Source organism: Haliaeetus albicilla, chromosome 26 (genome assembly GCF_947461875.1).
Source record: "Haliaeetus albicilla chromosome 26, bHalAlb1.1, whole genome shotgun sequence".
NCBI lineage: Eukaryota > Metazoa > Chordata > Aves > Accipitriformes > Accipitridae > Haliaeetus > Haliaeetus albicilla.
In genome coordinates this window covers 10,406,736-10,432,380 of record NC_091508.1, presented here as the reverse complement: position 1 = coordinate 10,432,380, position 25,645 = coordinate 10,406,736, and the positions used below count along the sequence as shown (strand labels likewise).

Below are 25,645 nucleotides of genomic sequence, written 5' to 3'. Positions count from 1 at the left end.
ATCTCCTCCTGGTTTCGGCAGCCTGGAGGTGGGTGCTGACTCACCACCAAAGCGCCCGGGCACCATCGGGAATGCTTCGCTCAGCCCCGCTCATGGGCAGCCCTGGGGTCTCCAGCTGCAGCGTCTGGTGGGCAGCATCGCACCCCAAATCACCTGGGACCACCCCAAGGCTCACCCTGGGGAAACCCAGCTTTGCACCCCCATCTCTGAGGTTCCCAAATTTATCCTTCCTTTGCTCTCAGAGCCCAGCAGCCTCTCAGATCATGCCCGGGTTTTTTAGGAAGCTCTAGCTTTGAGTAAAACCCAGCTGCTCCTCGTGGGAAGATGCCCTCGCTCAGAGCACCGTGGTAGCAGGAGACCTGTGTCCCCTGGGAAGCCATGTGCCCACCGCGTGTCCAGCCACGGAAAAGCCATTTGTCCTGGGACACCACATCTGTGCCACAGACAGCCTGGGACAGCCCAGGGCTGGGTGTGGGGTCTGTGCTCAGCCCCAGCTTATCTGTGCCTCAGTTTCCCCAGTTGTAAAACAGCAGGGAGGAGCACCTGGTGTGTTCAGGCACTGCGGTGATGTGGGCAATAGCCAAATTACAGCCCGGGCTCAGTAATGCAGAGGCCTTTTTATGAGGGGACAGAACTGGACCAAAATGTCCTCCAGGACTTTCAGCTCAGCTGGCTTTGGAAGCACCAATCCACCATCCTGCCTGCCCAGGTCAGCTGCAGCCAAGCAAACTGCAGTGCCATGGAGGAGCTTTGGCGTTCCTCCCAGGGATGGGGCTTCTGAAGATGAACCCACTGCCCAGCCCTCCTCACATGGACCCGGGGTGAAGACTGTGGCCGGTCTCTGACTGCGGGGCCCCAACCCGCCACGTGCAGGGCTGCAGCCCACCAAGGTGTGATTGCCTCAGGTGTGAAACTCAGGGGGATCCAGCACAGCCCCGGTGGCTTCTCCATCACCTGCCCCAGGAGAGAAGGTGGGCTGACGGTGAATAAAACATCATCTGTGATCATACACTCTCTTAAAAACTTGTCTCCAAGCCAAACCACTGCCAAACCAGCATGCTCAGCAAAGGGAGGACAAGTGGATGTGCATCTCTGTCCCCCCCCAGCCTGCTGCCATCTCAGTGAGCCGGGGAGGACAGACGCATTTCTTTCTGCTCCTTTTTCCTAGTGGAATCCCACCCATCCCTGGCTGCATTACAGACCACAGAACTGGGCCCGAGCCTGGAGCATGAGCAGGCTGCAGCCGTGGGGGTGATGGAAGGATGCATCCATCCTTCCTCCTCCCGGAGCAGGCAGGCGGTTCTGCCCCAAATGAGACGGACGGCCAAGCCTCGGCCATTGGAGCACAATAACCGGGCACCTCACCCAGCCCCCCAAAATCGCCCCATTGAAATGTATGGGGGGGTACACACCGAGAAACCCCACTGACTGACTCCCTCCGCATCCCCCAGTTAAAACCATCACTGCCACAATGGGCCCCGCTCCTACAAAGGGGCCGGTTCAAAGTCAACGTCTCCCTTCCCCTCCGCCTGTATATGAAAGGGAGCAGGAATGCGTTTGAGGCCTCGGCGGGCTGGGGGGCTTCCTGGGGGGATGGAGAGAAAGAGCAGGTTGGCAGGAGGAGGGGGTCCGGCCCGGGAACAATAAATCAAAGGGAAGGGGAGTTACTGCCCGGCCAAGGATCTTCTGAAACCCCGGGCCGCAGCGGGAGCCCGGGAGGAGCAGGGCTGATGGCGGCGATTGGAGTCCCGCAGCGAGACTTCCTCTGCCCGCTGGCAGCAGGGCAGGCAGCACGGCCAGCCTGCCCGCACGGCCCCTGGTGCCGGCAGCCCCGGCAGCGCGGCCCGGGGCCCGGCTCTGCCCTTGGCACGGCCGAACCCAGCTCCTGCGGGAGAAGGTGCCCCACCGAGTCTGGGCAGCGGTCGTCGTCGTCGTCGTCCCCGGCAGGTCCGGCAGCCGCGGGGCTCATTCGGGGTCACCCACGTCCCCGCCGATGGGCTTTTTGCATCCTCAGGTCGTTTTCCTGGGGCTGCCCTCCCTGCCCAGGGCAGCCTGGCACATGCCTAGCCGGGAGTCAGGAAGGGGCTTTAGCTCCAGCTCATCCTCTCGGTCATTTTTTTTTTTTTTCCCTTCTAGGAATATCATTACAAGGGGTGGGGAGTGGGGAGTGGTGGTTCCACTCCCCCCGACGTGCGGCAGTGCCATGTGCTGGGCCAGGGGCTGCCACAGGCACCGCGGGTGCCAGCCCCCGTGTGCCAGCCGCTAGGTACGAGTCCCTTGGAGCCAGCCCTCGGGAGCCGCCAGCTCTCTCGGGAGCCAAAGCAAGTGCTTCATGGTCAGCATCGAGCGCCTTCCCCCAGTCCCACCAGCAGCCCCAGCCCCATTCCACCGCCGCGGGGGAGGCTCCTCCAGCCTATCTCTTCGGCATATCTCCAGTGCGAGACGGCGGCAGCACGCTCCCCGTAATCCGGGTTAATAAACAGGGAGCGGTGCTGGCGGCTGGATCGCCCCTCGCCCTGCTCTGGCTGGGGCCGGGGGGTGCCCGCGCTGCCGGTCCCTGCCTGTCCCGGGAGCCGGCAGCGGGCAGGCAGATCCCAGCGTCAGGATCGGGGAAGCTGCGGGAGGGAAGGGGGAAACACCTGGAGCCGGCCCCGATAGCGGCATTGTGCGGGGCGGTGCGAGAGGAAAGCCCTTCAGATAGAGAAGAATACCAAGCGCCTGCATTGTGGGGCAGATGGGCCCGATAGCCGGGGCTGCAATCAGCTCTCCAGCGGCACACCCAGAACTTCGGGGCCTCGCTGCCTGCCCGGGCCTCCGCGGAGGACGCGCTCCCTCCGAGGCAGGGCCTTCCTCTGGGGGGCGAGGAAGAGGACAGGGACGGGGGGAGAGTGAGGGAGCCGGGGAGCCCCAGCTTTGTCCACAAAGCGCTCTGCGGGGTACCCCACCGAGCCGTGAGGCTCTGCCGCTGGGACAGCGCGTCGCAGAGGGCCAAGAGGGGTGGCCGAGCCCTCCTCCAGCCCTCTCTGCAGGACGGCCCCGGCGGCCCCGGGGCTGACGTCGGGCCGCTGCCCCCGTTTCCCAGAGCGATCCCGGTCCTCTGCTCGTGCCCTGCGGCGCTGGGGAGTCCCCGGGTGGGGGGACCCTGGGGCTGGTGCTGCCCCAACATTCGGAGGCGTGAGCCCAACCGAGCACCGCCGAGCTGCATGGGGGGAGGGGGGGGCAGCTCTGCCCTTCCACGCAGATGGGACGAGCGGGGCCGGGGGGGGGTGCGAGGCCCCGCGGCGGGGTCCCTCACCCGCCGGGGCCGGCCCCGGCCCTCTCCTCCCCGAGGGCGCGGGCGGGCCACAGCCCACCTTCCATCGCACCTTCCCCCCCCTCCCCCCGACCCCCCCCCTCCCCCCTCGGGGATCAAGTTCACGCCCGACCCACCGGTGCGGGGCCAATGGGGCCGGGGCCCATTTCCATACGGCCCGGCCCGGCCCGGCCCGGCCCCACCGCCTTCAGAGGCCCCGGCGGCGCCGCAGCAGGGAGGCAGCGGCCGGCGGGCGGCCGGGCCGAGCCCCGCAGCCCCCGCATGGAGCCCTAGGGCGGCGGGCAGCATGTTCAGCCCGGACGGGGGGCTGCCGGCCGCCCCCTTCGGCCTCCTGCCCGACGCCGGCCCGCCCTTCCCCCGCGGCGGCTTCGACGGGGCGGCCGCCCAGCCGCTCTTCTTCCCCTTCGCCGCCGAGCCCGAGGCCGCCCGCGACCCGCCGCCGGCCCGCGCCTGGCTGCCCCCGCCCGCCGGGCCGCCCGCCAAGGCGGAGGCGCGCCCGGGCAGGCCCTGCCGCCAGCCCTCGCCCGAGCCCCGCGCCGCGGCCTGCTGCGGCCCGGCCTGGCCCGCCCCGCCCTGGGCCGGGCCCGCGGCCCCGGGCGCCGCCAACGCCGCCCTGCCCGGCCCGCCCTTTCCCGGCCCCGCCGCCGCCGCCTTCCCCGGCCCCCCGCTCTGCCCCGCCGCCCTGCAGCCGGGCTCCGGCGGCCTCTCCGGGTTGGGCAGCAGCGGCAGCTCCAGCGGCGCCGCCAGCGAGGGGGGACACTCCAGCGACAGTGGCGACGAGGTGAGACCCGACGGGACGGGGACGGGCGGCCCTGCCCCGCCCCGCTGCCCGGCAGGCGGGCGGCCCCGGCACCCGCCTCCGCCTTGCCGCGCTCCCTCCGCGCCCCGGGGCCGCTGCGGAGGCGGGGAGCGGAGCCTGGGCTCGCTGCCGTGCCGCCCCGTCGGGGCAGGGAGCTGCCTGGCTCCCGCCCCACTCCGGGCATCGCCGGCCCGGCCTGGCCCGGGCGGGGGCAAGCGGGGATCCCGTCGGTGCCGTTCTGCCTGCTCGCTCCGCCGGGCGGCCCCGGGAGAAGCCCTCAACCGGCCCGACGTGGCCCAGCGCTGGGGCTCGTCCCGGCTGGGTCACCCGCTCAGCGGGGGGCAGCGCCTAGAGAAGGCTGCTTTGGGGCGAGAAGGGTGGTTTTGGGGATTCGCGGGGGGCGAGTTTTCACTTGTGCTGCCCGTCCCTTATACGTGACGCTGCAGGCACGTCCCACACAGACGGTCCCCTGCGCCCGTCGCTGGTCCCTCATCCACGGCGCCGAAGCCCGGCTCGGGCGGGACCCGCAGCGCGGTCCCCCCGGGCTCTGCCCCGCCGCAGCCCGGCTTCTGGCAGCCCCCGCCGGCCCTCGGCCCTTCCGGGAGGGCGGCTGCTTCCCCGGCCGCTCCTCCGCGGGCACCGACGGCTGCCGGGGTGCCGGCAGAGCCGGCCCGGGGCAGGGGATGGCAGCGCTAGTTACCGGCAGGACTGGCAGTTGTGTTTCGGGTTCGTTTTTAATATTTTTCAATCTTGGCGTGATATAAACCCGTCCGTCCCAGGCAAGCACGCCTCGGGGGTAGCACGGCAGGTGATGCCGGGGCTGTTGCGAGGTTCCTGTGAGCTGTTGTGGGTGTGTGCGTTTGTGCGGAGCCGCTGCCGGGTCCGGGCCGCGGGGATTCGGGAGCCCCCACGCATGTCACGACGGGAGCATGGAAGGGATGCGCATCCCCCGGGTGGCAACCTGCCACACTGGACGGGGGCTACGAGGAATGTTTTTTCCCGGCTGAGGGAGGATGAGGATTGTCCCACGGCAGGGATGCTCCGGGAGCCAGGAACTAAAAAACGAGACTTGGTAGCAGGAGGGACATCTGTAAAATCCGAAATCGCGCTGCCAGGGTGGAAATCGGGGAAAAGATTGCAAAATGCCCCCACAGCAGTTGAGGGCTGTGCTGCGGGGAGAAGGGGAAGCACCTGGGTAAGCAGCTTTCCAGCAGGGAAGAGCCTGGTTGTGGCAAAGAGCTGTGTGAATCCCACTCGAGTCATGGGCGCTTTCATCCTTCGTGTCACATGAGCCATTTCACCTGCCCTGGGTGCAGGCGAGAGAGGGGCTGGCAAGGGGCAGCCCCAGCCCCAGAGCCGTGGGGAGGTGGGTGCCCATGCCCCGGGATAGCTGAGGCCGTGGGGAGGTGTCCTCGGGTGCGTGGGAGTGGGGCGATGCTTGGACCATCAGCAAATGTGCCCATCAGTGCTGCCTCTGGTCAGGCCACGAGGGTCTGAGCCTGGGGCCAGACAGGACGTTCCAAATGACCCTGGGGGACCCAGGGACCAGGACCTGCTTTCTGTCCCCGGGTCCTTGGGCCACCCTGGGTCTCTGCCACACCAGCCTGGTGCGAGCTGGGTGGTGTGCTGTGGCTGGGGGGTGTCCAGGGGGTCCTGCGTGGGGCGGGGTGGGGTGGAGGCAGGTTGGGGCCCCTGAGCAGAGCCCCTTGTTCAGGCGTTGGGGAAAACCCCTCTGCCACCCACCCCATCGCCCCAAGGACCCCATCGCCCAGAGGAGGCAGCAGCTGGTGGCTGCTGCCAAGGGCTCAGCTGAGCCCACTCCTGTCCCCATCCCTGTCCCATGCTGACCCCGACACACCGACAGACCCCGGTCTTGGCAGCCCCTGGGCGCAAGTTCTCCCCTCTCACTTTATCTCTGCCCCTGCCAGGATGCGCCAACCTCAGAAGAGCTGGAGCAATTCGCCAAGGACCTCAAACACAAGCGCATCATGCTGGGCTTCACCCAGGCTGACGTGGGGCTGGCTCTGGGCACCCTCTATGGTAAGGGTCCAGTAAGGGTCCTCATCTCCCCCCCACACCCGGTGGGAAGGGAGAGGCCTGGGAGGGGGATGGAGCACCTGAGCGATGGAGATTTCTGCTCCTTAACGACCTGCAAAGGAGGCGGTGAGCACCAGCCCCAGGGCTCCTGGGGCTCCGGAGCCCTGTTAAGTACTCAAACTGGAAGAGTTTGTTAACAAGGAACTGTCTTAAAATACCTACAGCTGCTTATTGAAGAGTGTTGCAGTGTTTTAAATCCCTGCTGAAGCAGCAGGGAGAATGCATTTCCTAGTCCCCCATCCCCAGGGATGGGCTGCTGCATGGGGGATCCTGGGGAGGCTGCTGGAGGTGGGAGATCCCCTGACATGGGGGCAGGAGCTGTGTGTGATGCCCTGTCTGACCATGCAGGGAAGATGTTCAGCCAGACAACCATCTGCCGCTTTGAAGCGCTCCAGCTCAGCTTCAAGAACATGTGCAAGCTAAAGCCGCTGCTGCAGCGTTGGCTCAATGAGGCGGAGAACACGGACAACATGCAAGAGGTGTGGGGCTGGGGAGGGCCGGGAGCCAGGGGTACTGCACACTGACGAGCCCTCAAGCTGCAGCTTCTCCTCGCTTTTACACATGATTTTGGGGGAAGAAGAGGGGAGAGAGCAGCAGGTGTCTTGTGTGCCGTAGCAGCATTTCACTGCCATGGCTTCAGTCCAACTGTAGGGGGAACCATATCTGCTGGGTATTGCCTTCTGCTAGGCTGGGGGGGAGCCCAAATCCCCCCATAGACACCTTGTAACAACTGTGCCAGCTCCTGTCTGGGAGCAGCCAGGTCCTGCTGGAATCTCAGATAAGCTGGAGATGCAGGAAGACATGTCTGCCCCCGCCCCCGCACCAGCTGCAGGCGGTGCTGGGACACTGGGAATGGCCCCAGTCACAGTGGGGTGATGCTTAGTGGACAATCACAGGGATGAAGCCTGTCCCCGTCCCTCCCAGACCTCTGCAGCCAGCCGCACGTGTGTCCAGAGCCTGGTGGGGACGTTACCACCCCTGTGACCAAGTGTATGGCCTCTCTTCCTTTCCAGATGTGCAATGCGGAGCAAGTGTTGGCCCAAGCCCGGAAGAGAAAACGCAGGACCAGCATCGAGACCAACGTGAAGGGGACACTGGAGAGCTTCTTCCGCAAGTGCGTGAAGCCCAGTCCCCAGGAGATCTCCCAGATAGCCGAGGACCTCAACCTGGACAAAGACGTAGGTTGGGAGGGTTCAGAGGGTGGGTGTCCGAACGGATGTGGTTCCCAGATTGCTCATATCAGGCCAGGTCGATACTGGAAGCTGTGGGAGAGCAGCCAGGGCTAGTAGCCGCCATCAGCCCGGCCGAGCCCAGCCCCAGCAGGAGCTGTGGCAGGGAGGGGGGATGTGCTGGTGAGTTGGGGTGCTGTGGAGATGCCACCAGCAGCAGGGTCTACTTGTCACCCACACAGCACCGGGGCTTAACCCCCTCAACCTTCCCCGTCTCCCCTCCCTTGCAGGTGGTCCGGGTCTGGTTCTGCAACCGGCGTCAGAAAGGCAAACGGCTGCTGCTCCCCTTCGGCAATGAGGCAGAGGGGGTGATGTATGACATGAACCAGTCCCTGGTGCCCACCGGCCTGCCCATCCCAGTGACGTCCCAGGGCTACAGCCTGACACCCTCCCCTCCTGTCTACATGCCGCCCTTCCACAAAGCTGAGATGTTCCCTCCAGCGCTGCAGCCTGGGCTCTCCATGAACAACAGCAGCCACTGAACGGGGGGCTGCGGGGGCCAGTGACGGTGCCACCCCCACACCGTGGCCAGGCTGGCTCTCTGGGGGCTGCTCCTCCCCGCCTTCACCCTGAGAAGGCACGGGCACGGCCTCGCTCCCAGGGCTTGCCTGGGCGCTCGCTGGGCTGCCTTCGGGTTTTGGGGCACGAGGGGCAGGGGAAGGGCTGGGAGTCTGGCACAGGGATGGTGCCTGCTCTCTGTGGTTGCTCCCAGCCCTTCCCAGTTATGTGAGTTTACTGGTTCCAGCAGTGTCGGCCCCCCTCTGACCTCTCTTGGGGGGCAGCTGCTCCTGCCCCATTGCACCCCACCAAAGCCACACATGCCCGGGGCAATGAGCACAGCCGCCTGTGCCAGGCCCCAGCCCAGCTGAGCTGCTCTCCTGCAAGACCCAGAAAAAAGTATCTTTTAGATTTTTGGGGTGGGGGGTGGGAGAGGGGTGGTTTTATTTTTTTTTTTTAATGGTTTTTGGTTGTAGTTTTTAAAAAGCAAAAATCTTTGTAGCGATTACTAGTTTCCCAGGTGCCTCCCCCCTGTCACGTAGAGTGGGGCTGGGGTGCTGTGCTCAGGGCTGGGGTCCCCAGCGGCTCCGCCCACCCTCCTGGGCAGCTGGGGTGAGCCAAGGACTGGAGCATGGGGCTGGAGGTGAGCCCTCACAGCCCCAGCTGCCCCTCACCCCACGGTGCAGGAGAGCTTCACCCATCCGTGGGCAGGCTGGGGGGGCTGGGGGGGGGGGGGGGGAAGTGTTCCTCCCCGGCCCTTGTGCCCAGCATCACCCCGGGTGCCCTGTGCCCTCTCCACTCCCCAGCCGTTGTCCCTCTGCCCCAGCCCAGATGCCCAGGGATCATCTTTCCCTGGGGGGTCCCAGCCCAGGGGGCTGACACCGTCCCATCTATGCTGCTAGCACCCCTGTGCCTTTGAGCCTGCTGTAGTTGATGATTTTTATAATTTTTTTTCTTAATCATACTCCCTCTGGCAATGAAATAAATCTCAGTTCTTTGGGGCATGAGAGTGAGTTAACTCTTTCCTTGCCTCCCTTGCATCCCTGCTCCTGCACAGTCCCAGGCAGCCCAGCAGTGTGGGTTTGGCCACTTGCAGGGGCACAGTCGGGCTGGACCGGTGCACCCAAATAGGGTGGACGTGTCCCTGTCATCCCTGCAACACCCAGCTCTTGGCTGCCTGCAGCCTGGCTCATCACCAGGAGTGGTAGCAGCTTGGCCCTGGAGGGACACCAGCTTGTTGGAGCTGTCCCGCCCAAAGCAGAGGTGGTCAGGAGTAGGGGGGCGGGCGCATCTTCCACCTGGTTTGAGCTGCTAAAACAGCAGCTTTTGGGAAGAGTAGAAGCCCAGCGGGATCTTGCAGGCTGCTCCAGCAGATGCCCGTGGATAGGGAAGGACCGGGTGGGGATGTAGTGGGAGCTGCTGAGCTCCCAGCCCTGCTGTGGGCAGGGGAGAGGTATGGGAAGCCTGGGCTGTCCTTGCTGTGGGGCTGCCACTCTGACACCAGCGGGTGAGGGATGCTCCTCCCGTATGTGTGGTCCAGCCAAGGCAGCCTTGCAGTGGCCGGGCCCGGTGGTGCCAGCCCAGCCAGTCAGGTTGGGGTGGGCACCAGGGGCTGAGCTGGTGGGGATGGGGGGTGCCAGCCCAGCCAGGAGAAGCAAGTGTCTGGGGGATGACACCTCACTTTTCACTGCCATGGCCTCTGCAGCCTGGTTTGCCACCAGCCTGTGTCCCTGAGGGATTTTTCCCCTGAGCAGAAGCAATGAAATGACCAACCCTGTGGGGAAACTTCTGAAAAGCCCCTTTTTCAGCTCGGCTGCCAGTGAACGATGGGCTTGCTCTCTGGGGCTGGCCTGCAGCCTTGCTCCCGTGGGCCAGGCAGGAGCAGGGTCACTGCAGGCAGCTGCTCGTGAGGCACCTCGGGACCCTGCAAAGGTCAGGGCTGCACACCAGGCTGGCTGCCAGCCCTGTGGGGCAGGATCCCCTTGGCTCGCCCTGTGTCCCCGCTTGCTCCCCAGTGCCTGGGTGCCCAAGGCCACATCCCTGGCTGCCCACAGGGTGGGGGCACAGCCAGGCACGGCATCCGCTGGAAACTGCCGCCCCTGCCACTGCTGCCCTTTGCTGCCTGGCACTTTGGGGGTGGGAGGGCTGGGGGTGCTGGAAGCTGGTGATCAGCAGGGTTGGTAGCAGAAAGCCTGGGAAGGGTGTCACCTCCCCGAGGTTTCTCCACATTTCCACCATCTGACTTTTCAGCAAAAGGCCAGCCAGGCAGGAGCCCCAGCCCTGCACAGGACCCCCAGATCCTGCTGCCCCAGCCCCCTGCCTGCAGGCACACAGAGCCCCTCCTGCTCCGTTTTCGGTTGACCCAGAAGACAAAACAAAACGGAAATCGGAAGCCACAGAAATCAGAAGAGTGCAGCACACCCATCAAACTGCAACCCAGCGAGGGCTGGGCCAGGCTGGGTGAGTGGTGGCCAGGGCCAGCACTGGGGCCAGCCTGGGGCAGGAATGTCCCTCCTCTGCTGAGGGGGTGTCACTGCACACCTGAGCCCCGCTGCACCCCGGGCACGGGGAGGTGGGGTTGGGTGACTTTGGGCCTGCGGTAAGGGAAACCAGGGGAAACCTGTGAAAAAATGAGTTGTTTATACCAAGGGGGTTGATGGCACCAAGCTGAGGGTCACACGGGGAGGGCCACAGATGGAGCAGCCGTGTCCCACCCCCTGGTCCTGTCACCCAGCCCCAACATTGCCACTGATCCCACATGGTTGCTTCCCCTCGGGGTACCTGAGCATCGCCCATGCCCAGGGTGCAGGGTGCATGCACTGCAGGGTGCCAACAGTGCAGGCTGTGTACATGGTGCAGGGTGGCCGCAGTGCAGTGTGTGTGTGGCACAGGGTCCAGCACTGCAGGGTGCTGGTAGTGCAGTGTGGGCAGGGGCTTGGCAGTGCCAAGGGCACATGGAGCAGGCTGCCGGTGCCACAGGGCGCCCACGGGACCAGCTTTGCTCTGGGCTCGCTGTGAGGCTCTGGACGCCACCAGCTTGCTGGCTTCCTGCCACAGCAGGGCAGGCGTGCCGGCAGGGGAGTGAGAAACCACAGCATCCCTCTCTGACTCGGCCTGGCACTGAGCAGGCTGAGATTGCTCTTGAGAGCATGCGGTGTCCTGGCAGTCCTCGCCGGCACTGTGACACCCACGGCTCAAGAGTGGGGGTGGGTGCTGCAGAGCTGTGCCGGGAAGTGGTGGAGTAGAGGCTGTGCTCTCCGACCCTGCCGTGGGGTGCTGGGTCCGCCTGAGCTCCCCTGAGGTCGAGTCCTCCACCCCAGCGAGAAATGTCACCATGGGGCCTCTGCCACTGGGGCTTCGCCACCCAGCAGAAGGTGCTGGGGGGCCATGGATCCATCACAAGGGAAGACTGGGGAGCCCTGAGCCCCCTGCCAGCCTGATGCCCTGCCCAGCCCCTGCACCACAGGCAGAGCCTCTGCACCACTGTGTCATTTATTTCCAAAGCACCCTCTCGTCCTGCCAGCACCCCGGCGAGGTAGGTCAGTGTCAGATCTGGGGGGAATTGGTTCTGTTTTGCAAGAAATGAAGTCACGTGGAGTTGCTCAAGGTCCCAGTGTGGCAACAGCCAGGCTGGGAAGAGAGGTTGGGGCTCCTGCATCCCTCCCTGCTCCACATCCTGTTCTGTCGGAGGGTGCCCCACGTTCTCCCCACCCCAGTATCCTCTGTCCAGATGCATCCTCGATGGTCCCAGCACATACCAGCCCCACACTAGGTGTTGAACCAGCTCTCCAGGTCGGGATAGACATGGCCACGGGGCAGGCTGGGGTAGGCAGTGCAGATGGTGCAGATGCGCTCCCTCCAGTCGGTGTAGAGCTTCACACTGTACCTCTTCTGCCAGGCAAAGAACTGCCTGTAGCGGCTGGAGTTCATGGTCTTTAGGAAGGTAGCCAGCTCTGCCAGGGAACCAAAGTCATCAACGTGAATGAAGGAGTCTGCAGGAATGAACTGCTCATAGTTGGCCCGGGGAGGCCCCAGCACCACAGGCACGGTGCTGGCCATCAGAGAGTTCCTCCAGAGCTTCTCAGTGATGTAGTCCTGGTGGATGGAGTTCTCAAAGGCCAGGTAGAACTTGGACTTGGATGTTGTTGGCAAGAGGCAGTCCTTGCAAAGTGGCTTTTTGTTTGCTTTTCCGTATATGTTTACGTGGAGGTACCTGGAGAGGTTTCGGTAGACTTCAGCTCTTTTCTGAGTCCTGTGGTAGTTGCTGATAACCCATGACACCAAGTTGGTCTTTGTGGGGATGTTCATGGTGGCTGACCGGTTGGGCACAAGCTTGCCATAGGGGATGAAGATGTCTGAGTCTCGTCTGTAGGTCATCACCCAGTTGAAGGTCTGGTTCCATCCTGCTAGAGCTTTAGTGTTGGAGGGGGACTCCAGGGAGACCCACACCCAGTTCTGCCCTGGCGGCCTCTCCTTGGGCAGCCTGTCCCTGCCGGGCTGGAGCCTGGTGTGGGGGAACACCACCACATCCGCCTGGTCCAGAAGCTGCCGCTCCGTGGTGAGCCAGCAGCCCGTGATGCCATATAGCTCATGGCAAATGTCCCCACTGACATTGGGGACCTGCTTCGAGGGCCAGTCCCACACCAGGACCACCAGCGGCTCAGTATGCTTGGGGGCTTCTCCAGAGACCTCAGAGGGATTGAGGAAGCACCTCAGGTTCCAGAGGGTGGTTACAAACACCCCGGCGGTAACCACTGCCTTCACTCCAGGCCAGCCCCACGGTGGCCGTGGCAGCGGCAATGCCCGGGGCATGCTGCCGGGCTGGCTGTCACCTTCTCGGGTGACAGAGCTGACACCTGGGAGAGAGGAGAGACCACCAAGGGCTGTCAGCTCACCTTGCCGGGGCAAGGGGTGGTGGGGAGACGCTGGGGCCAGAGGAGATGGAGAAAGGACTTCTCCATGAAACCTGGGCCCCAGCATCACCCCTGACCCCTCTACTGGCCCCTGTCCCCACCAGGATCCCCCGTGCACCTGCTGTCACCCCATGGTGGCTTTTGTGTCACCATCCTGCAGTCCCCCATGCACCATCTCCAGGATGAGCAGGGATGCTGCCAAAGGGAGGTACAGAACCGATGGGCAGCAGCCATCTGTTCCCCCGCCCCAACTGCCTGGCACCACTCCCCATTACATGCACAAATGATGAGGTCCTTGGTACTTGCTCCGAGCCTCAGTTTTCCCACCTGACAAACAGCCACGGTCCCACTCCACACTTCTTGCTTTGCCCAGGATGGGTCAAGCCTGAAATGCAGCCAGCCTTGCCACAGCCAGGCTTGGAAAAAAGGTGCCTGGGGGTCTGCAGGATAGGGCCACACACTGAAGGTTGATGGGGAACACCCCGGGTCCTGCCTGAATAACCCCACAGCGAGGCCCCACCTGTGAAGCAGGGTGTGACTGGGAAGACCAAAACCCCGCTCAGGGCCAGACTGGAGTGTCCTGTCCAAGAAGTGCCCCCTCAGCCCAGCACCATCCTATGGTGATAGCAGGGCTCTCCCCAGGCTCAGGGTGCTCTCCCCAGGCTTGGGGTGCTCTCCCCGGCCACCAAGGGCGTGGGGAGCCCCAGAAATCTGCAAGCATGCAGCTTCAGTGCCCCAGACACTCATTTTATTTTTGGGGTATCACAGATGGCCAGTGCCCCATGGGCAGGGAGAGCAGTGCAGGCAGGGGCTGCTGCTGGTGGGGCTCAGCCTGCAGGTGCGTGGGAACCCTGGCCACGAGACGCTCACCCTGCCATGGTGCCCATCTGCCTGCCTCAGGCCTCCGCTGGTGGTGCTGCACTTCAAGTGTTGTGCTTTAACCAGCAGCACTGATGGGAACAAAGAATAGTGGTGGTGGTGGTGAGGGGGACAATTGGCCGGGCTGGGAACAGGCTGACAGCTCGAGCCCACCTGAGACTGCCAGTCCCAGGCGCAGGGCTCAGTGCCCGTGGGCCACCCACAGCTTTCATGTCAAAGGTGGTTTCCCTTTCGAGGTAGCCTCTGAAAACACGTTAGCTGCCTAAGTCCTACTGCTGGCCAGGGCTGTGGCGGTTCTGCTGCGATTTTGGAGCCTCCTGGAAAGTGGTGCCCTGCTTTCCCACCCCAGCCACTGCAGCTCTGCTGCAAAAAATCCCTTCCCTGCCTTGGCCTGCTCTGTCTGTCCTGCTAAAATACACAAGCTAAGTTTAGGCTCCAGAAAAACCTGGCATCCGAAATGGGGAGGGTTGGGAAAGCTTTGCCGGCTCCCTGCACCATACACTGGTGCTTTGGGTCCCTCTGCCCGCCGGTCCCCGGCAGTGGGGATGCTGCCCCCGTTTTGAGGATGCTCTGGGAAGGGACACCCCATTCTGGCAGTGCCAGGAGCCGATCCGTTTCTCAGCCCCTCTGCCCATGGCGGGTGGCGGTGCTGAGCTCAGACTTACCAGGGAAGGTCCGGCGTGGTGGCGTGCGAGGTGCCTGCGTGTGTCTGCCGGGGTGGCTGCCAGCGCTGGGCTGGGGCACTCAAGGGCTTCCTCTTTTCTGTGGTTTTGCCTCGTCCCGGCCCCACAGCGGGTCCTTCCTGCTGCGCGTGGCAGCTGGCACAGCCCACTCCCAGCACTTCCCCTGTGCTACATGGGCAGTGATGTGACCCACGGCTAGGTGTGTGCCCTCAGGGCGAGTGCATGCCCATGGGCAGGTGGGTGCTCCATGGCTGGGTGGGTACTGGGTGGGTGCCTCACAGCTGGGTAGGTGCCCCATGGCTGGGTGGGTGCCTTGTGACTGGGTAGGTGCCCGTGGCTTGTGCATGCCCTGTGACTGCCCCATGGCTGGTTGCATGCCCCATGCCAGGGTGGGACACTGTTGCTCAGTGCATGCCCCATGGCAGGTGCTGCCCCACAGCAGTGCCCTGGCACCCCTGGGAGAGGCTCCCGGTGCAGGTGCTGCTCACAGCTCTGTGCCTGCACACCATGCCCTATCCCCCTGTGCTTCCCCCCCACTCTCCAGCCAGGCTGCAGCTCCTTGGAGAAGGTGCATGTGGCTTCGTGTGGAATTTCAGTTCCCCAAAGGGGTTTCCCAGGTGCCAGGTTTGAAACATGCCAAATCATGGCTCCTTTCTGCCCAACACCTCTCCCATCCCAGCTGCCAGCCAAAGCCCCAATGCCCCAGCTGGGCTGTGGTTTTCCAAGGTACCTGTCCCTGGTTTGAAGTCTGCGGGATAGCCTCGTGTTCCTGCACTGCTCCATGGCTCTCCAGCATTCCCCATGGTGTGGAAGGGTCCCCTCCCAAGCCAGTGGGGACTGAGGGCAACTTCCCCAGCCAGGTTCCTGGGTTCCTGCCCCCATGGCAGAGGGGTGCCAGGGCATCGGGAGGTGGCACGGGGTGGCATGGAGGAGGGGACAGCGGGTACAGATCCCCAACCCATGCTGAAGCCCTGCCACCCCACCCTGTCCTTGGGCACCCAGCCCTGTGAGGCAGGATGGAGGCAGGGTCCTGAACCCCAGCAGGCTGCTCTGCCCATGGCACTCCTGCCTGTGCAGCTGCCTGCTGGAGCCATGGCCTTGCAGGGGGTAAAGCTGCCTGGTGGGGCTGTGCTGAGCCCATGGGGCAGCTCTGCTAGCTGGCAGCTTTGTGTCAAAGCACATCCCACAAACACTTTTGCTGAGACCACTAATACATTATGGTTGCTGCTGCTGCTGTTATTATTATCATTATTATTGAAAGCAGGATTGTCGGGTCCAGCTGCCTACCCCTGGCACATGCAGCTCCCTCCAAAATCACCCAGGAGCAGCTGAACAGCGAGATGCTCATTCAGCTCGAACTGGAACCAGGCTCTTCTTCGGCGTCTGCTGTCGCCTGTGGCAGAGCTGGCAGGGATGGAGAGGGGCATCAGCCCCACAGCCTCAGCCTGGCACTGCCACTGGCATTGCCTGTAGCCATGACAGGGCCATGGGCGATTCCCTCCTGGCGGGTGCTGGGAAGGAGACGGTGCCTTGCCCAGGTGCTTGTGCTGGGGGTTCGAATGCCCTGCCTGTGCTGGGATGAGTGCAAGCAGGGCCCTGCCCTCAGACTTGCCAAGGTGCATCCCATCTGCCACCCACAGCCTGGTTGAAAACAGGATGCCAGCCTGACTTTGACTCCCACTGACTCATCTTGAAACCATCAGCTAAAGCGCCACCAGCAGCTCCTTGGTGCTGCCAAACCATAGGCACCTGCCCTGGCCAAGCTGTTTTCTGCCAAAAGGGGAAGCGGGCACGTGTGTGGCCTTGGCAGCGTCTGCACAGAGGGCTGCTGCCCGTGCCCAGGCTCCAGACCTGCCCTTCTCCGGGTCTGGCCATGCATTCGGTTGTTTTCTTTGCTGGCATTGTTGTCTGGGCACCAAGTCTCCCTGAAATCCCTGGCAGGGGAAAAAGAGATGGAGAAACCAAGGCAGAGGGGGCAGGGAGAACCCCAAGGTGTGCAACGCTGTCCCTGGAGCTGGCAGGGGCATGCCCTGGCACACACACAGCTGGGAGCAGGGCCCCAAACTGCTGCCTGGGGGTCCTCAGGCTGCTCGAGCACCCCTGGGGTCTGCACCTCCTGCTGCACCCTTGCTCCCACTGGCTGCCTGAATCCTGGGAGGAAGGATGGCTGCAGCCCTGGCAGCGAGGTGACGGGCCAGGCAGTGGCTGGGCACAATGCCGTGCCACCACGCCAGGGTGTAGCAGGGCTCTGCGGTTTCAGTGCCACCCTGGGAGCCCTCAGAGGCCAACTGCAGCTCTGGGGCTGGGTGTTTTTTCCTCCCCAGCCATGTCCCCCATTTCCTGTTATCTTTTCTCACTCCCTTTCTGCATTTCTTCCCCTGCATGATTGAGAGCCCAGATACAGGGCGCTGCACAGCTCGTGGGGCACCATTCCCAGCCTGGCCTGCTCCAACCCCACTGGCTGCAGGCAGCACTCCCTGCCTGGCTGGAGCTGCCAGCATTGTCTGAGCTGCTGTCCCCGTCTCCCCCCAGCACAGCCCTAGGGACCAGGGCCACACGGGATGGGGTTGTTCCCCTCCGTGGAGGACAGCAGCGGGGACAGCATCAGCCACAAGGTTTCCATGGGGGATGCAGGATGGGTGGCAGAGCAGGAGGGAGCTTTTCCCTGGCATTTGTAACCGTCAACCCTGAGTGCTGCCCCAGGACACCCCAGCAGCAGGGACAATGCCTTGGGGGGTACTTGCAGCCAGTGGGTCCAGACACCCTGACCCCTGTGGCCTAGGGACGTGGCAGCACAGTGCTGGATGCTGGGGCTGCCTAATTGCTCCAAGTCAGGCTGGGAGCCAGGGCCAGCTCTGCCTGGGTTGGCTGGGCAGAAGTCCCCAGCACCCGGGGCCAGGCCATGGGACCATCAGCACCAATGCAGAGCAGGGAGCTTTGTGTGGGTGGGTGCTGCCATCTGCAGATGACCCCACACAGACACAGGAGCTTGGTCACCCGCAAGGAAGTCCTCTGAGAGGTGCTCAGGGCCCCAGGTCCATGGAGAAGATGGGCCACCAGGTCCTCGGGGCTGTGCTGCCCCATGGCACAGTGCTGGGTCTGTCTCTTGCTGGCCCCTCACAGGGTTTTGTGGTCATGCCAAGCAGAAGAGGAGCTGCAAAGCTCACCAAGACCCACCCAGGGGCAGCAGGAGGGAGGGAGGCAGGAGACTGAGGTCAGGGCTTTGAGCCCATGTCACCCACAGCCCCATCCATGACCCTCCCCACTGCACCCCCCCGAGCTGGGGACCCACTCTGCTGCAGGGCAGGTTTTTTTGAGGTGTTTCCAGTGTGAGGTGGGGACAGCCCATGTGCAATCCCTTGGGAGAAGCCAAGGGTGCATGCATCCTTCCTTCCCCAGGGACCAAGTAAAAGCCATTGCTGAAGCGAGGTCTGGGGGCTGAACCCCCACTGACCTTCACACCAGATCTCCCCTGTATTTCAAAGCCAGAGAAACACCAACAAACCTCACGGTCATCCCAGTGCAGCAGCCCCCAAATTACTCATGCCAGCAGGGTGCAGGTGGAAAGGCACTGAGCCAGCCCTGGCCACCCCGTGCTCAGCTCCTCTTGACGCCAGGCAGCTCTGCTGCCTGCACGCCTGCCCACACATCCTGCAGCCCTTCCAAACCAGCCACCCTCCCCAGGGCATGGAGCCGGGGCAACTTGGTGCCTCCCCACCACCCCGACCCCCCGGGGCATCCCTTGTCCTCCCTCACCTCAGCACAATGTTTCACCCAGAAGTTTTTTGAATAATGGCGCTTTGTGGCAGGACAAGGGGAGCTTTTGTTAGTGCCTGGGCAGCTGTTGCAGAGCCTGCCCGAAATGCAGTCACCCTTGGCAACACCACTTGGGGCTGGGGCAGCCAAACGAATTATTCACAGCTCCCGGCTGCACTTGGCCGTGAAAGCAGCATGGAAACGGAAATGGTTAAAGATAGCTGCAGGAGAGGAGAGGGGGCAAAGGAGAGAGGTCGCTATGGACAGGTGGGGGGGAGGGAGGGACAGGTTGTGAAATGAAGAGAACCAGAGGAATGGAAAGAGGGAGGGAGAGATGGATGGATGGATAGAAGGATGGATGGAAGGAAGGACGGACAGAGAGCTGGCCTGGTTCAATGCTTACTGCTGTTGAGGGCATCCTTCCCAGCCTCAGAGTCACAGCTGGGCTGGGGGTACAGCTTGTTGCAGGCAGGCTGGTCCCCTCCAAGAACACAGGTGGGCATCCCACCACTTGTCTGTGGGTCCAGTTGGGCAGAAGCTGCGGGCAACTGGGCCCGAGCAGGGCAGGCAGCAGCCAGAATGTGGGGACAGCAGTGCCACCCTCGCACGCGGACCTCCACAGCGACAGGCTGCCCTGAAGCAAGTCTGTCCTGGAGGGACAACGACCGCGGAGAGGCTCGGTAGGGGGTGACCTCTCTGTGTCTCTGGCGTGGAGAGGAGGAGGGGTGGCTCCAGGGGCAGCTCCTGGGGGTTTCCCTGACTCGGCACCTCCCTGGGGCAGGAGCCCCGCTCCCGGCCCGGCCGTACCCGGAGAGATGCGGCTGCCGCAGCGGCCGCCCCCCCGCCGTGCCCCGGAGGCTCCGTGCCTCGGTTGCCCGGCGAGGAGCAGGATCCACCAGCAAGCGCCCGCCTGGCGGCAAATCCCCGGGGACCCTCGCGGGACGACGGTGCCCTCCGGGCCCGGCAAAGCCGCCCCGCAGCCGGGCCGCGGGGCTCCGGCCTACCCTGGACCGCAGGGGCGCCCCGAGGCCCTGCCCCAAGCCGGGCCGGGCGGCGCGGGCGGAGCGGCTGCGGCCCGGCGGTGCCTTTAAGGGGCGGCGGGCAGGCGAGCGGCCCCGGGCCGGGGGCGGTGCTGCGCAAGGCCGGGCCGGGCCTGGAGCTGGAGCTGGAGCTGGAGCTCGGCCCGTTCTTTCCTTCCCTCCTAGCCTGCTGCGGACAAAGGCGGCGGCCTGGTGGGGTATGGCGGTGGGCAGCGGGTGATCCGCGGAGCCGAGCGGGGGAAGCCCCTGCGGCGGGGCTGGGCCCGGCCCGGCCATGGGATTCCTGCACCAGCTCCATCTCCTGCTCTGGAAGAATGTGACGCTGAAGCGGCGCAGCCCGGTGAGCGCGGGGGCGGCGGGCCCGGGCCCGGGCCCGGCGGGGGGTCCCGGGCGGCTGGAGCTCGCCGGCGGCCCTGGGCAGCTGCAGCCGCCGGGGCGGGGGGACGGACGAGGCGAGGCCCCGGAGGGGGGAGGCTCCGCGGGGCGGCTGCGTGGGCCGGAGGGGAGCCCGCGGAGCCGCAGGCCGGGGGCGCAGGAGGGGTGTGGAGCCAGCCCCCCTATCCCCGGGGGTCGGGGTCTCCCCTGGGTCCCCGCCCTCCCCATCGCTGCCCTCTCCCCCCGCCGGCCGGGCCCCGGGGCCGAGCGATGTCTGCCCGCGGGGGACCAGGGAGCGTGGGCGCCGTCCGGGCACGGGCCCACGGAGCGGCCCGGGAGTGCCCTGCCGTGCGCGGCTGCCGGCATGTCCCCCCAGCCCCGGCCTGGGCCCAGCCCGGCGGGTCCCCTCGTGGGGCAGCAACAGTTGGGTCTCTCCTGCCCCGCTCCCACCCTGCGTCCGTGGGAGCCGTCCGGGCCCTGTGGCTTCTGGAGGAGCCCAGGGCCGTGGGTTGGACTCCGTCTCCCACCCAACGCACTGCCCTGTGCAGCATCTCCCTCCCTGCCACGGCCCGCTCTCTGTCCCAAATGCCCCAGGCTCTTGCTAGCCCTATCCCTGGTCCCCAGGGCCATCTCTCCAGGCTGGCAGAGCTTTCCCCAAGCCCTCAGTATCCGCAGGCTATAAATAGGTTTCCAAATCATATGTGGGTCAGAGCTGCCTCTCCTCTGTGGGCTGGAGAGGAGCTGCTCCCACTTTCTGGGCATGAGACTGAGGAACGGGAGGTTCCCGGGGGGCTGGTCCCCTCCCGGGGGTGGCAGAGGTGGCAGGATGGCACCTTCCCGGCTGGGGTCACGAATCCAGCGTAGCCCTGCCCTGGCCTCCCCTGCCTGGCTTCCCCTGTGCAGGGCTTCCCTGCCAAGTCCTGTCGGACGGGCAAGAGGGTCCCCCGGCCCAGAGGGACCCCGGGCAGCGGTGCAGGCAGGGGGATGGGTGTGCTGGGCACTGAGGGAGCCGGTTATTTTTAGAGGGTGGGGGAGGGTAGCAAACTGCTGCTCCCGAGCTGGCAGTGCTCTCTCCTCTTCCCCCTCCCAAATATTCTGCAGGCCTGATCCTGCCTGCTTTCCCTCGCCAGCAGCCTGCGAGCATCAAGGCCCTCCTCTGACCCAGTGGCTGGAGCACCAGAGACCACCTGGAACAGGGACAGGCAGGGGAGGGCATGGGCATGGGCAGGGCTGGGCTAAGGCCTGCGTTGCAGGCAGGTGCCCACTGCATGGGCAGCCCTGGTGACCCCAAAATGGGTGAGGGGGATGATGCTCTTTGGCTGAGTCATCCCTGCTCCTTACCCCGAGTAGAGCTGCTTGGCCACGGCAAGGGACTGCCTGGCACCAGTGTGCCACAGACCCCTGCCTGCAAGGGTGAGCTGACTGGCGCAGCTACACCCTGGCATCTGCTAGCCCTTGGCAACTGACCTGGACATGACTGCTGTGGCTGGTGGGGTTACAAACTGGGGGTGTGCACATATTTTGGGGACCTGCTTCTCCCTGACCCTCTCCAGCCTTGTGGGCAGCAAGGGGGTGCAGTGCAGGAGGAAGGAGGAGGATGAGGAGCCCAGGCCCAGTCTCTCGCAAGTGTGGGGACTGTCACTGGAGTGCCCTGCTTGCTACAGGCAGGGTGGCAAGGGAAGGACCAGCACCTCCTCACCCATCCAGTGACGCTGCCTGTGGATGGGGCATGTGGAGGACCAGCCGTGTGCTGGGGCAAGAGTTGCCCCTGGTGCCGTGGGTGCTCATGGATGGATTTGGTGCAGCCCCTGGGGCAGTCATGCCCTGAGGATGTGCGTGCCCTGTGCACGTCACCTACTTCCTTGTGCTCCTGCTGCATGCAAGTCCCACAGTCACCTCGTGCTCCCTGTCTGCACAGGGGACGTCATCCTGCCCACTCCTGGGGGAGTGCTGCCCTATCCCAGCAGCCCGAGAGCAGAGGTGCTGGCACTGGCCAGTCAGGGCAGAGTCAGGCCCCGTGCCAGAGCCCAGCCTCGCCAGCCTGTGCCCTGCTCTCCATGGGTGGGTCCCCCAGTACAGGTCTGCCCTGGCCCCATCCAGAGCTGGATGTTTCACCGAGCGAAACCAACTCCGTATCTCACTGGGCTGATCCTGCTGTGGCAGGCAGAGGCTGGGAGGATTGGAGCAGGCAGGGGGGTAAGCATGAGACCCCTGCCCTGCTGGGCTTTCACCCTGGTGAGGTTGGAGTTGGGGGTTGCTGGGCTTCTCCCAGCCTCACAGAGGGAGCGTGGTGTGTGCCCTGCCCTTGCCCTGCCAGCAGCTGCCTGTTGGCACAGCCCTGTGCCGTGGGGTGCTGCCCTGGGGTAAGTGCCTCACCATGGTGCACTTTCCTCCTGGCAACATGCAGAGCAGTGGCCCCAGTGCTGTGGGGTGGGATGGGGAACAGATGCCTCATGTTTGGCTGAGGGTGCTGGGCTGGGACTCAAGAAAGCTGGGGCCAGTCCCCTGCGCTGCCCATGAATGCAGGTGGCCCTTGGGGGGGTCCCTGTCATCCCTGGCACCAGGGTCTGTTCAGGGAGCAGCAGTGGTTTGGGGACAGTCTTTGTCTGCAGGCACTTGGTGAGGGCTTGGCTGGTCTGCTTAAGGATGCAGCGGTGGTGGGTACAGGGAGGCTGTGTGACCAGGTGGCCTTCAAGAGAGGTGTGTTCCTGACTCACAGGGCCACATGTCACCCTCTTCTGTCACCAGATGAGCTCACCTGCAGCCTGGTGAGGGTGATGGCTGGGCACTGTCCTGTGGTGCCTCTGTAAGGTCTCATGCCCAGCCTGTGGGAGTGTTGGACTTTGCCTGGTGCGCCTGAGCTGTTCTGGGGACTGCTCTGGGGTTTGGCTGTGATTTTTACTCTTCTCAGGGCAGAAATTCAGGCAGGAGCCCTGGGGCGATGGGGGTCTGACTAGAACAGCATCAGTGGCTCTCTGTGGAGGGAAGCCAGGGCTGTGGGTGCCTGAGGATGGGCAGTCAGTCCCCTGGGTGCTGATGGCAGCCCTGGGCGGTGCAGGCTGTGCCATCGTCTATGTCACCTTTGCTCTGCTGGGATGGGGGGTGAGCTCAGCTGTGTGTATCTTAAGGGATGGGCTCCCTTATGACTTTTGGTAGCTGGTTTAAACCTATGTTGGATGTAAAATTAACAGGTGATTTCTCAAAAGTTACCACAGGCACAGTTCAGGGTGTTTGCCTTCCCTGTGGCTCTGTGTCCATGTGTTTGGGGCAGGAAGGTGACCACAGCTGGAACTCCCGTCTCTGAAGTGCCAGTGATGGAAGTGCGCTGCCAGGTTTTGTCTGGCCCTGGGCAAGTGTTGGTGGTTCATGTTTCAGAGGAATGGTGAGGAGTTGAGGCTCCAGATGCTGCTTCGGTGTCACAGCATGTCAGTGGAGCTCTGAGCCCTGGGGTGGGGAGAGGATGCATGTGGGGTGGGGGAGAGCCGGGCAGCGGTGTGGCTGCTTCACCCTGTGCAGGGTTTGTGCCTTCTGCTCCTTGGCCAAGAGCTGGGAAGCTCCCACCATGCAAAGGAGTTGTCCTGACAGGTCTGCCCCTTCCTCCCTGGCTGCTGGGAGTGGAGCTGGGGGGATCTCGATGCCTCCAAAATAAGAAAGGCTGAAATATATGGGGTACTGGGGGGGCTTGCCCTGCTGGCAGGGCCCTGCTGCAGCAGCACCTGTGCTGGGACACAGCATCCCTGGGGGACAGGGCACCCCATGCCTGTGGAGGTGCTGCCAGGTCCTGCTGCCGGGGGTGGGTGGGGGCTGGTGCTGGATCCCGCAGCAGGAATTGATCGGCTGGCACTGCCGCAGCTCAGGGTGCTCTTTGCCCCCTTGCTGTTTGCAGCTGGTGTGGGGGAGGCGGGGAGGAGGATGTGCAGGCTTGGCAGGGTGGTGCCAGTGCAGTGTCCCTGTGAATCCCTGCTCACAGGATGGCTGTGAGGGCACTTGCTGCAGAGCGATTGGTGGCCCAGAGGGCAGGTAGCCGTGAGCCGCTGAGCCTGCAGGGCTCTGCCTCACTCCCTGCCTGCGGGAAGAGGCTGCGGGGCAGCCAGCATCTTCCTCCACACGGAGGCTGCCAGCACAATCCTGCCTGCTCTCAGGCTGGGCACTTTGTGCTGGCAGGGCCAGCAGGAGGGTGGCCGCATCCCATTGCTGGTGCGGGAGCGCTGCTGCATGCCCCTGGGACAGGGTGCTGCTGATCGTGTGTCCCCCTTGGCCCAGCATGCTGGTGCCCAGCTGACACAGCACTGTGGGGCTGGCACAGGGGAGAACCATGCTCTGCTATCCCTGGGCTCCCGGGGCTGGCACAGTGGGACCAGGCTCAGGAGAGGTGCTGGCAAACCCCAGTGGGGATTTCCTCCTCCTCCAGCTTCCCTGAGACATGTCCCCAGGCTGCCATGCCAGGGCCACAGGACAGGGTGGGAGGGGGTTGGGGACGTGCCCTTGCTGCGGGCAGGTGGCAGTGGGTCAAGAGCTGATGGGCACAACTTGCTCCGAGCAAAAGTGTGACTGGAGGCAGGGGTGATGGCAGGCAGGCCTCAGTGGGGGGTCAGCAGCCCCTGGGCCCACCCTTGGCCATCCCCATGGGTGAGGGCTTCACCCGCCTATGCTTCCCAGCTGTGGGCAAGTAAGTGGGTATTTAAGAACAACTGAAGTCTGGAGCCATCAAAAAGTTAAAGATATTTCCACCAGCCTTAAAACACTGTTGGAAAAGTTGGGGTGTTGATTCTCCAGGAGCTGAGCCCTATCCCCTGGGGCTCCTGCAGGCCAGCACCTGCTGCCTGCTGCTGCCCGCAATGTGGGCAGTGTTGGGACCTGCAGGAGAGGCTGGCAGGGCATGGGGAGCAGCTCTCCTTCCTCCCCAGGGAGGAGCTCAGGCAGATCCTGCCCTGTCCTCTGGTGGGTGCAGGACAGTGGTTTTGGAGGCCCGGCTTGCCCTGGGCTGTACATGGTGCTGCTTCACCTGTGTTGGGGCCGGTAAATCCCCTCACAGGTGCCAGGCCATGGGGAGAGGGGGGCTGATGTGACACGTTTGGGCTGCAGGGGCATCACTGGGGTTGCCAGCTTGGGAGTCTCTGGGCAGGGGCTCCCAGCCCCTGGCTGTCGATGTGCTGTGCTGGCTGAAGTTGATGGCTGTGGCTGTGGGCTTCAGGGCATTTCTGGGAGCAGGCAGGAGGGATGGAGCAGACTTTTGGGTGGTGGTGATGGATGTAGAGAGCTGCCTCCAGCTGGCGCGGCTGCCCCCGCAGGGAGTGCCCAGCTCAGCCGTCGGGGCATGCATGCTGCTGTGTCCAGGAGATGCCGGTGGAGTTGTCCTGCCAAAGTCCATGGCCCAGCGCCTGTGGCCGTGCTAACCCTGGCTTCCGCTTGTCTCCCAGCTGCCTCTGGTGCTGGCCAGAGGGTGGGCACGGTGGGACCGCTGCACCAGGCCAGACTGCTTGCTCTCACTGCGTCCCATGGGGCTTGTTGGTGCTTTTGGCCTGGCAGCGTGGGAGCTGCGTGTCCCCAGCTGGCGCTGCTGCCTTGTGCTCAGGCCGTGTGGCGCCTGACCCTGCTCCTCCTCCTCACAGCCCCTTGCTCCCATCTGCCGGTGCTGCAGAGGGTAGGCGCAGGCATCGAGTCGCTGCCCCGGTACTCTGGGGAGCTGAGCATCACCCTGACAGGGAGCTGCCTGCTTGGGGCCAGCACCCTGCTGGCAGCTCCTGCCAGCCTCTGCTTCCCTTGCTGGGGAAGTCAGGCAGGATCCTGCTGCCCCTGCACCCAGACAGTGGTGAGGCTGAAGGTGGGTTCCCAGCAGGCACATGTGTACCCCAGTGTCCGTGGTGGTGGCAGGGATGGCAGGCAGACATACCCAGCGCTCATGCAAACCCAAACAGCACCCATGGCCTCATCCTGCTCGCCTCTCTGGCAGGTCGAGGTGAACATGTGCCAGGGGGATGTATGCACATGTGTATGGGGTGGATCCCTCTGGTAGCCAAGCTCTGCCACTGCCCAGCAGCTGCCCCTGCCCCCACCCCTCCC

The 25,645-nt window shown here is 64.3% G+C and overlaps 3 protein-coding genes across 6 annotated transcripts in view; 2 read left to right on the top strand and 1 right to left on the bottom strand.

Annotated features, from left to right (window-relative positions):
* Positions 1-3,475: 3,475 nt before the first annotated feature.
* On the top strand, positions 3,476-8,938 carry LOC104325340 (POU domain, class 5, transcription factor 3). Its single transcript, XM_069770896.1, has 5 exons — positions 3,476-4,094; positions 6,041-6,152; positions 6,558-6,688; positions 7,223-7,387; positions 7,669-8,938. Exons 1-5 carry the CDS (start codon positions 3,600-3,602, stop codon positions 7,918-7,920), a joined length of 1,155 nt encoding a protein of 384 aa, XP_069626997.1. The 5' UTR covers positions 3,476-3,599; the 3' UTR covers positions 7,921-8,938.
* Positions 8,939-11,409: 2,471 nt separating this feature from the next.
* Positions 11,410-19,385, bottom strand: FUT7 (fucosyltransferase 7). Of its 2 annotated transcripts, none has more exons than XM_069771919.1 (2): positions 18,571-19,385; positions 11,410-12,792 (listed from the first exon to the last, which is right to left on the bottom strand). In XM_069771919.1, the coding sequence occupies exons 1-2, from the start codon at positions 18,668-18,670 to the stop codon at positions 11,705-11,707; spliced, it is 1,188 nt and encodes a 395-aa protein (XP_069628020.1). In that variant the 5' UTR covers positions 18,671-19,385; the 3' UTR covers positions 11,410-11,704. The 2 variants fall into 2 exon arrangements, with proteins under 2 accessions (XP_069628020.1, XP_069628021.1); XM_069771920.1 differs by having other exon boundaries at positions 14,394-18,699.
* Positions 19,316-25,645, top strand: part of ABCA2 (ATP binding cassette subfamily A member 2) — a 36,561-nt gene continuing 30,231 nt past the window's right edge. For all 3 annotated transcript variants that reach the window (XM_069771916.1, XM_069771914.1, XM_069771913.1), the window contains exon 1: positions 19,316-19,547. In XM_069771916.1, coding sequence (XP_069628017.1) covers positions 19,482-19,547 — 66 coding nt within the window. In that variant the 5' untranslated portion in view covers positions 19,316-19,481. The remainder of the gene's footprint in view (positions 19,548-25,645) is intronic.

Coding starts and splice junctions, on each gene's coding strand:
- LOC104325340 (XM_069770896.1), top strand. CDS start 3,600: ATGTTCAGCCCGGACGGGGGGCTGCCGGCCGCCCCCTTCGGCCTCCTG. Junction 6,153..6,557: donor GGCTCTGGGCACCCTCTATG/GTAAGGGTCCAG, acceptor CTGACCATGCAG/GGAAGATGTTCAGCCAGACA. Junction 6,689..7,222: donor ACACGGACAACATGCAAGAG/GTGTGGGGCTGG, acceptor CTTCCTTTCCAG/ATGTGCAATGCGGAGCAAGT.
- FUT7 (XM_069771919.1), bottom strand. CDS start 18,670: ATGCCCACCTGTGTTCTTGGAGGGGACCAGCCTGCCTGCAACAAGCTG. Junction 12,793..18,570: donor GAAGGATGCCCTCAACAGCA/GTAAGCATTGAA, acceptor CCTCTCTCCCAG/GTGTCAGCTCTGTCACCCGA.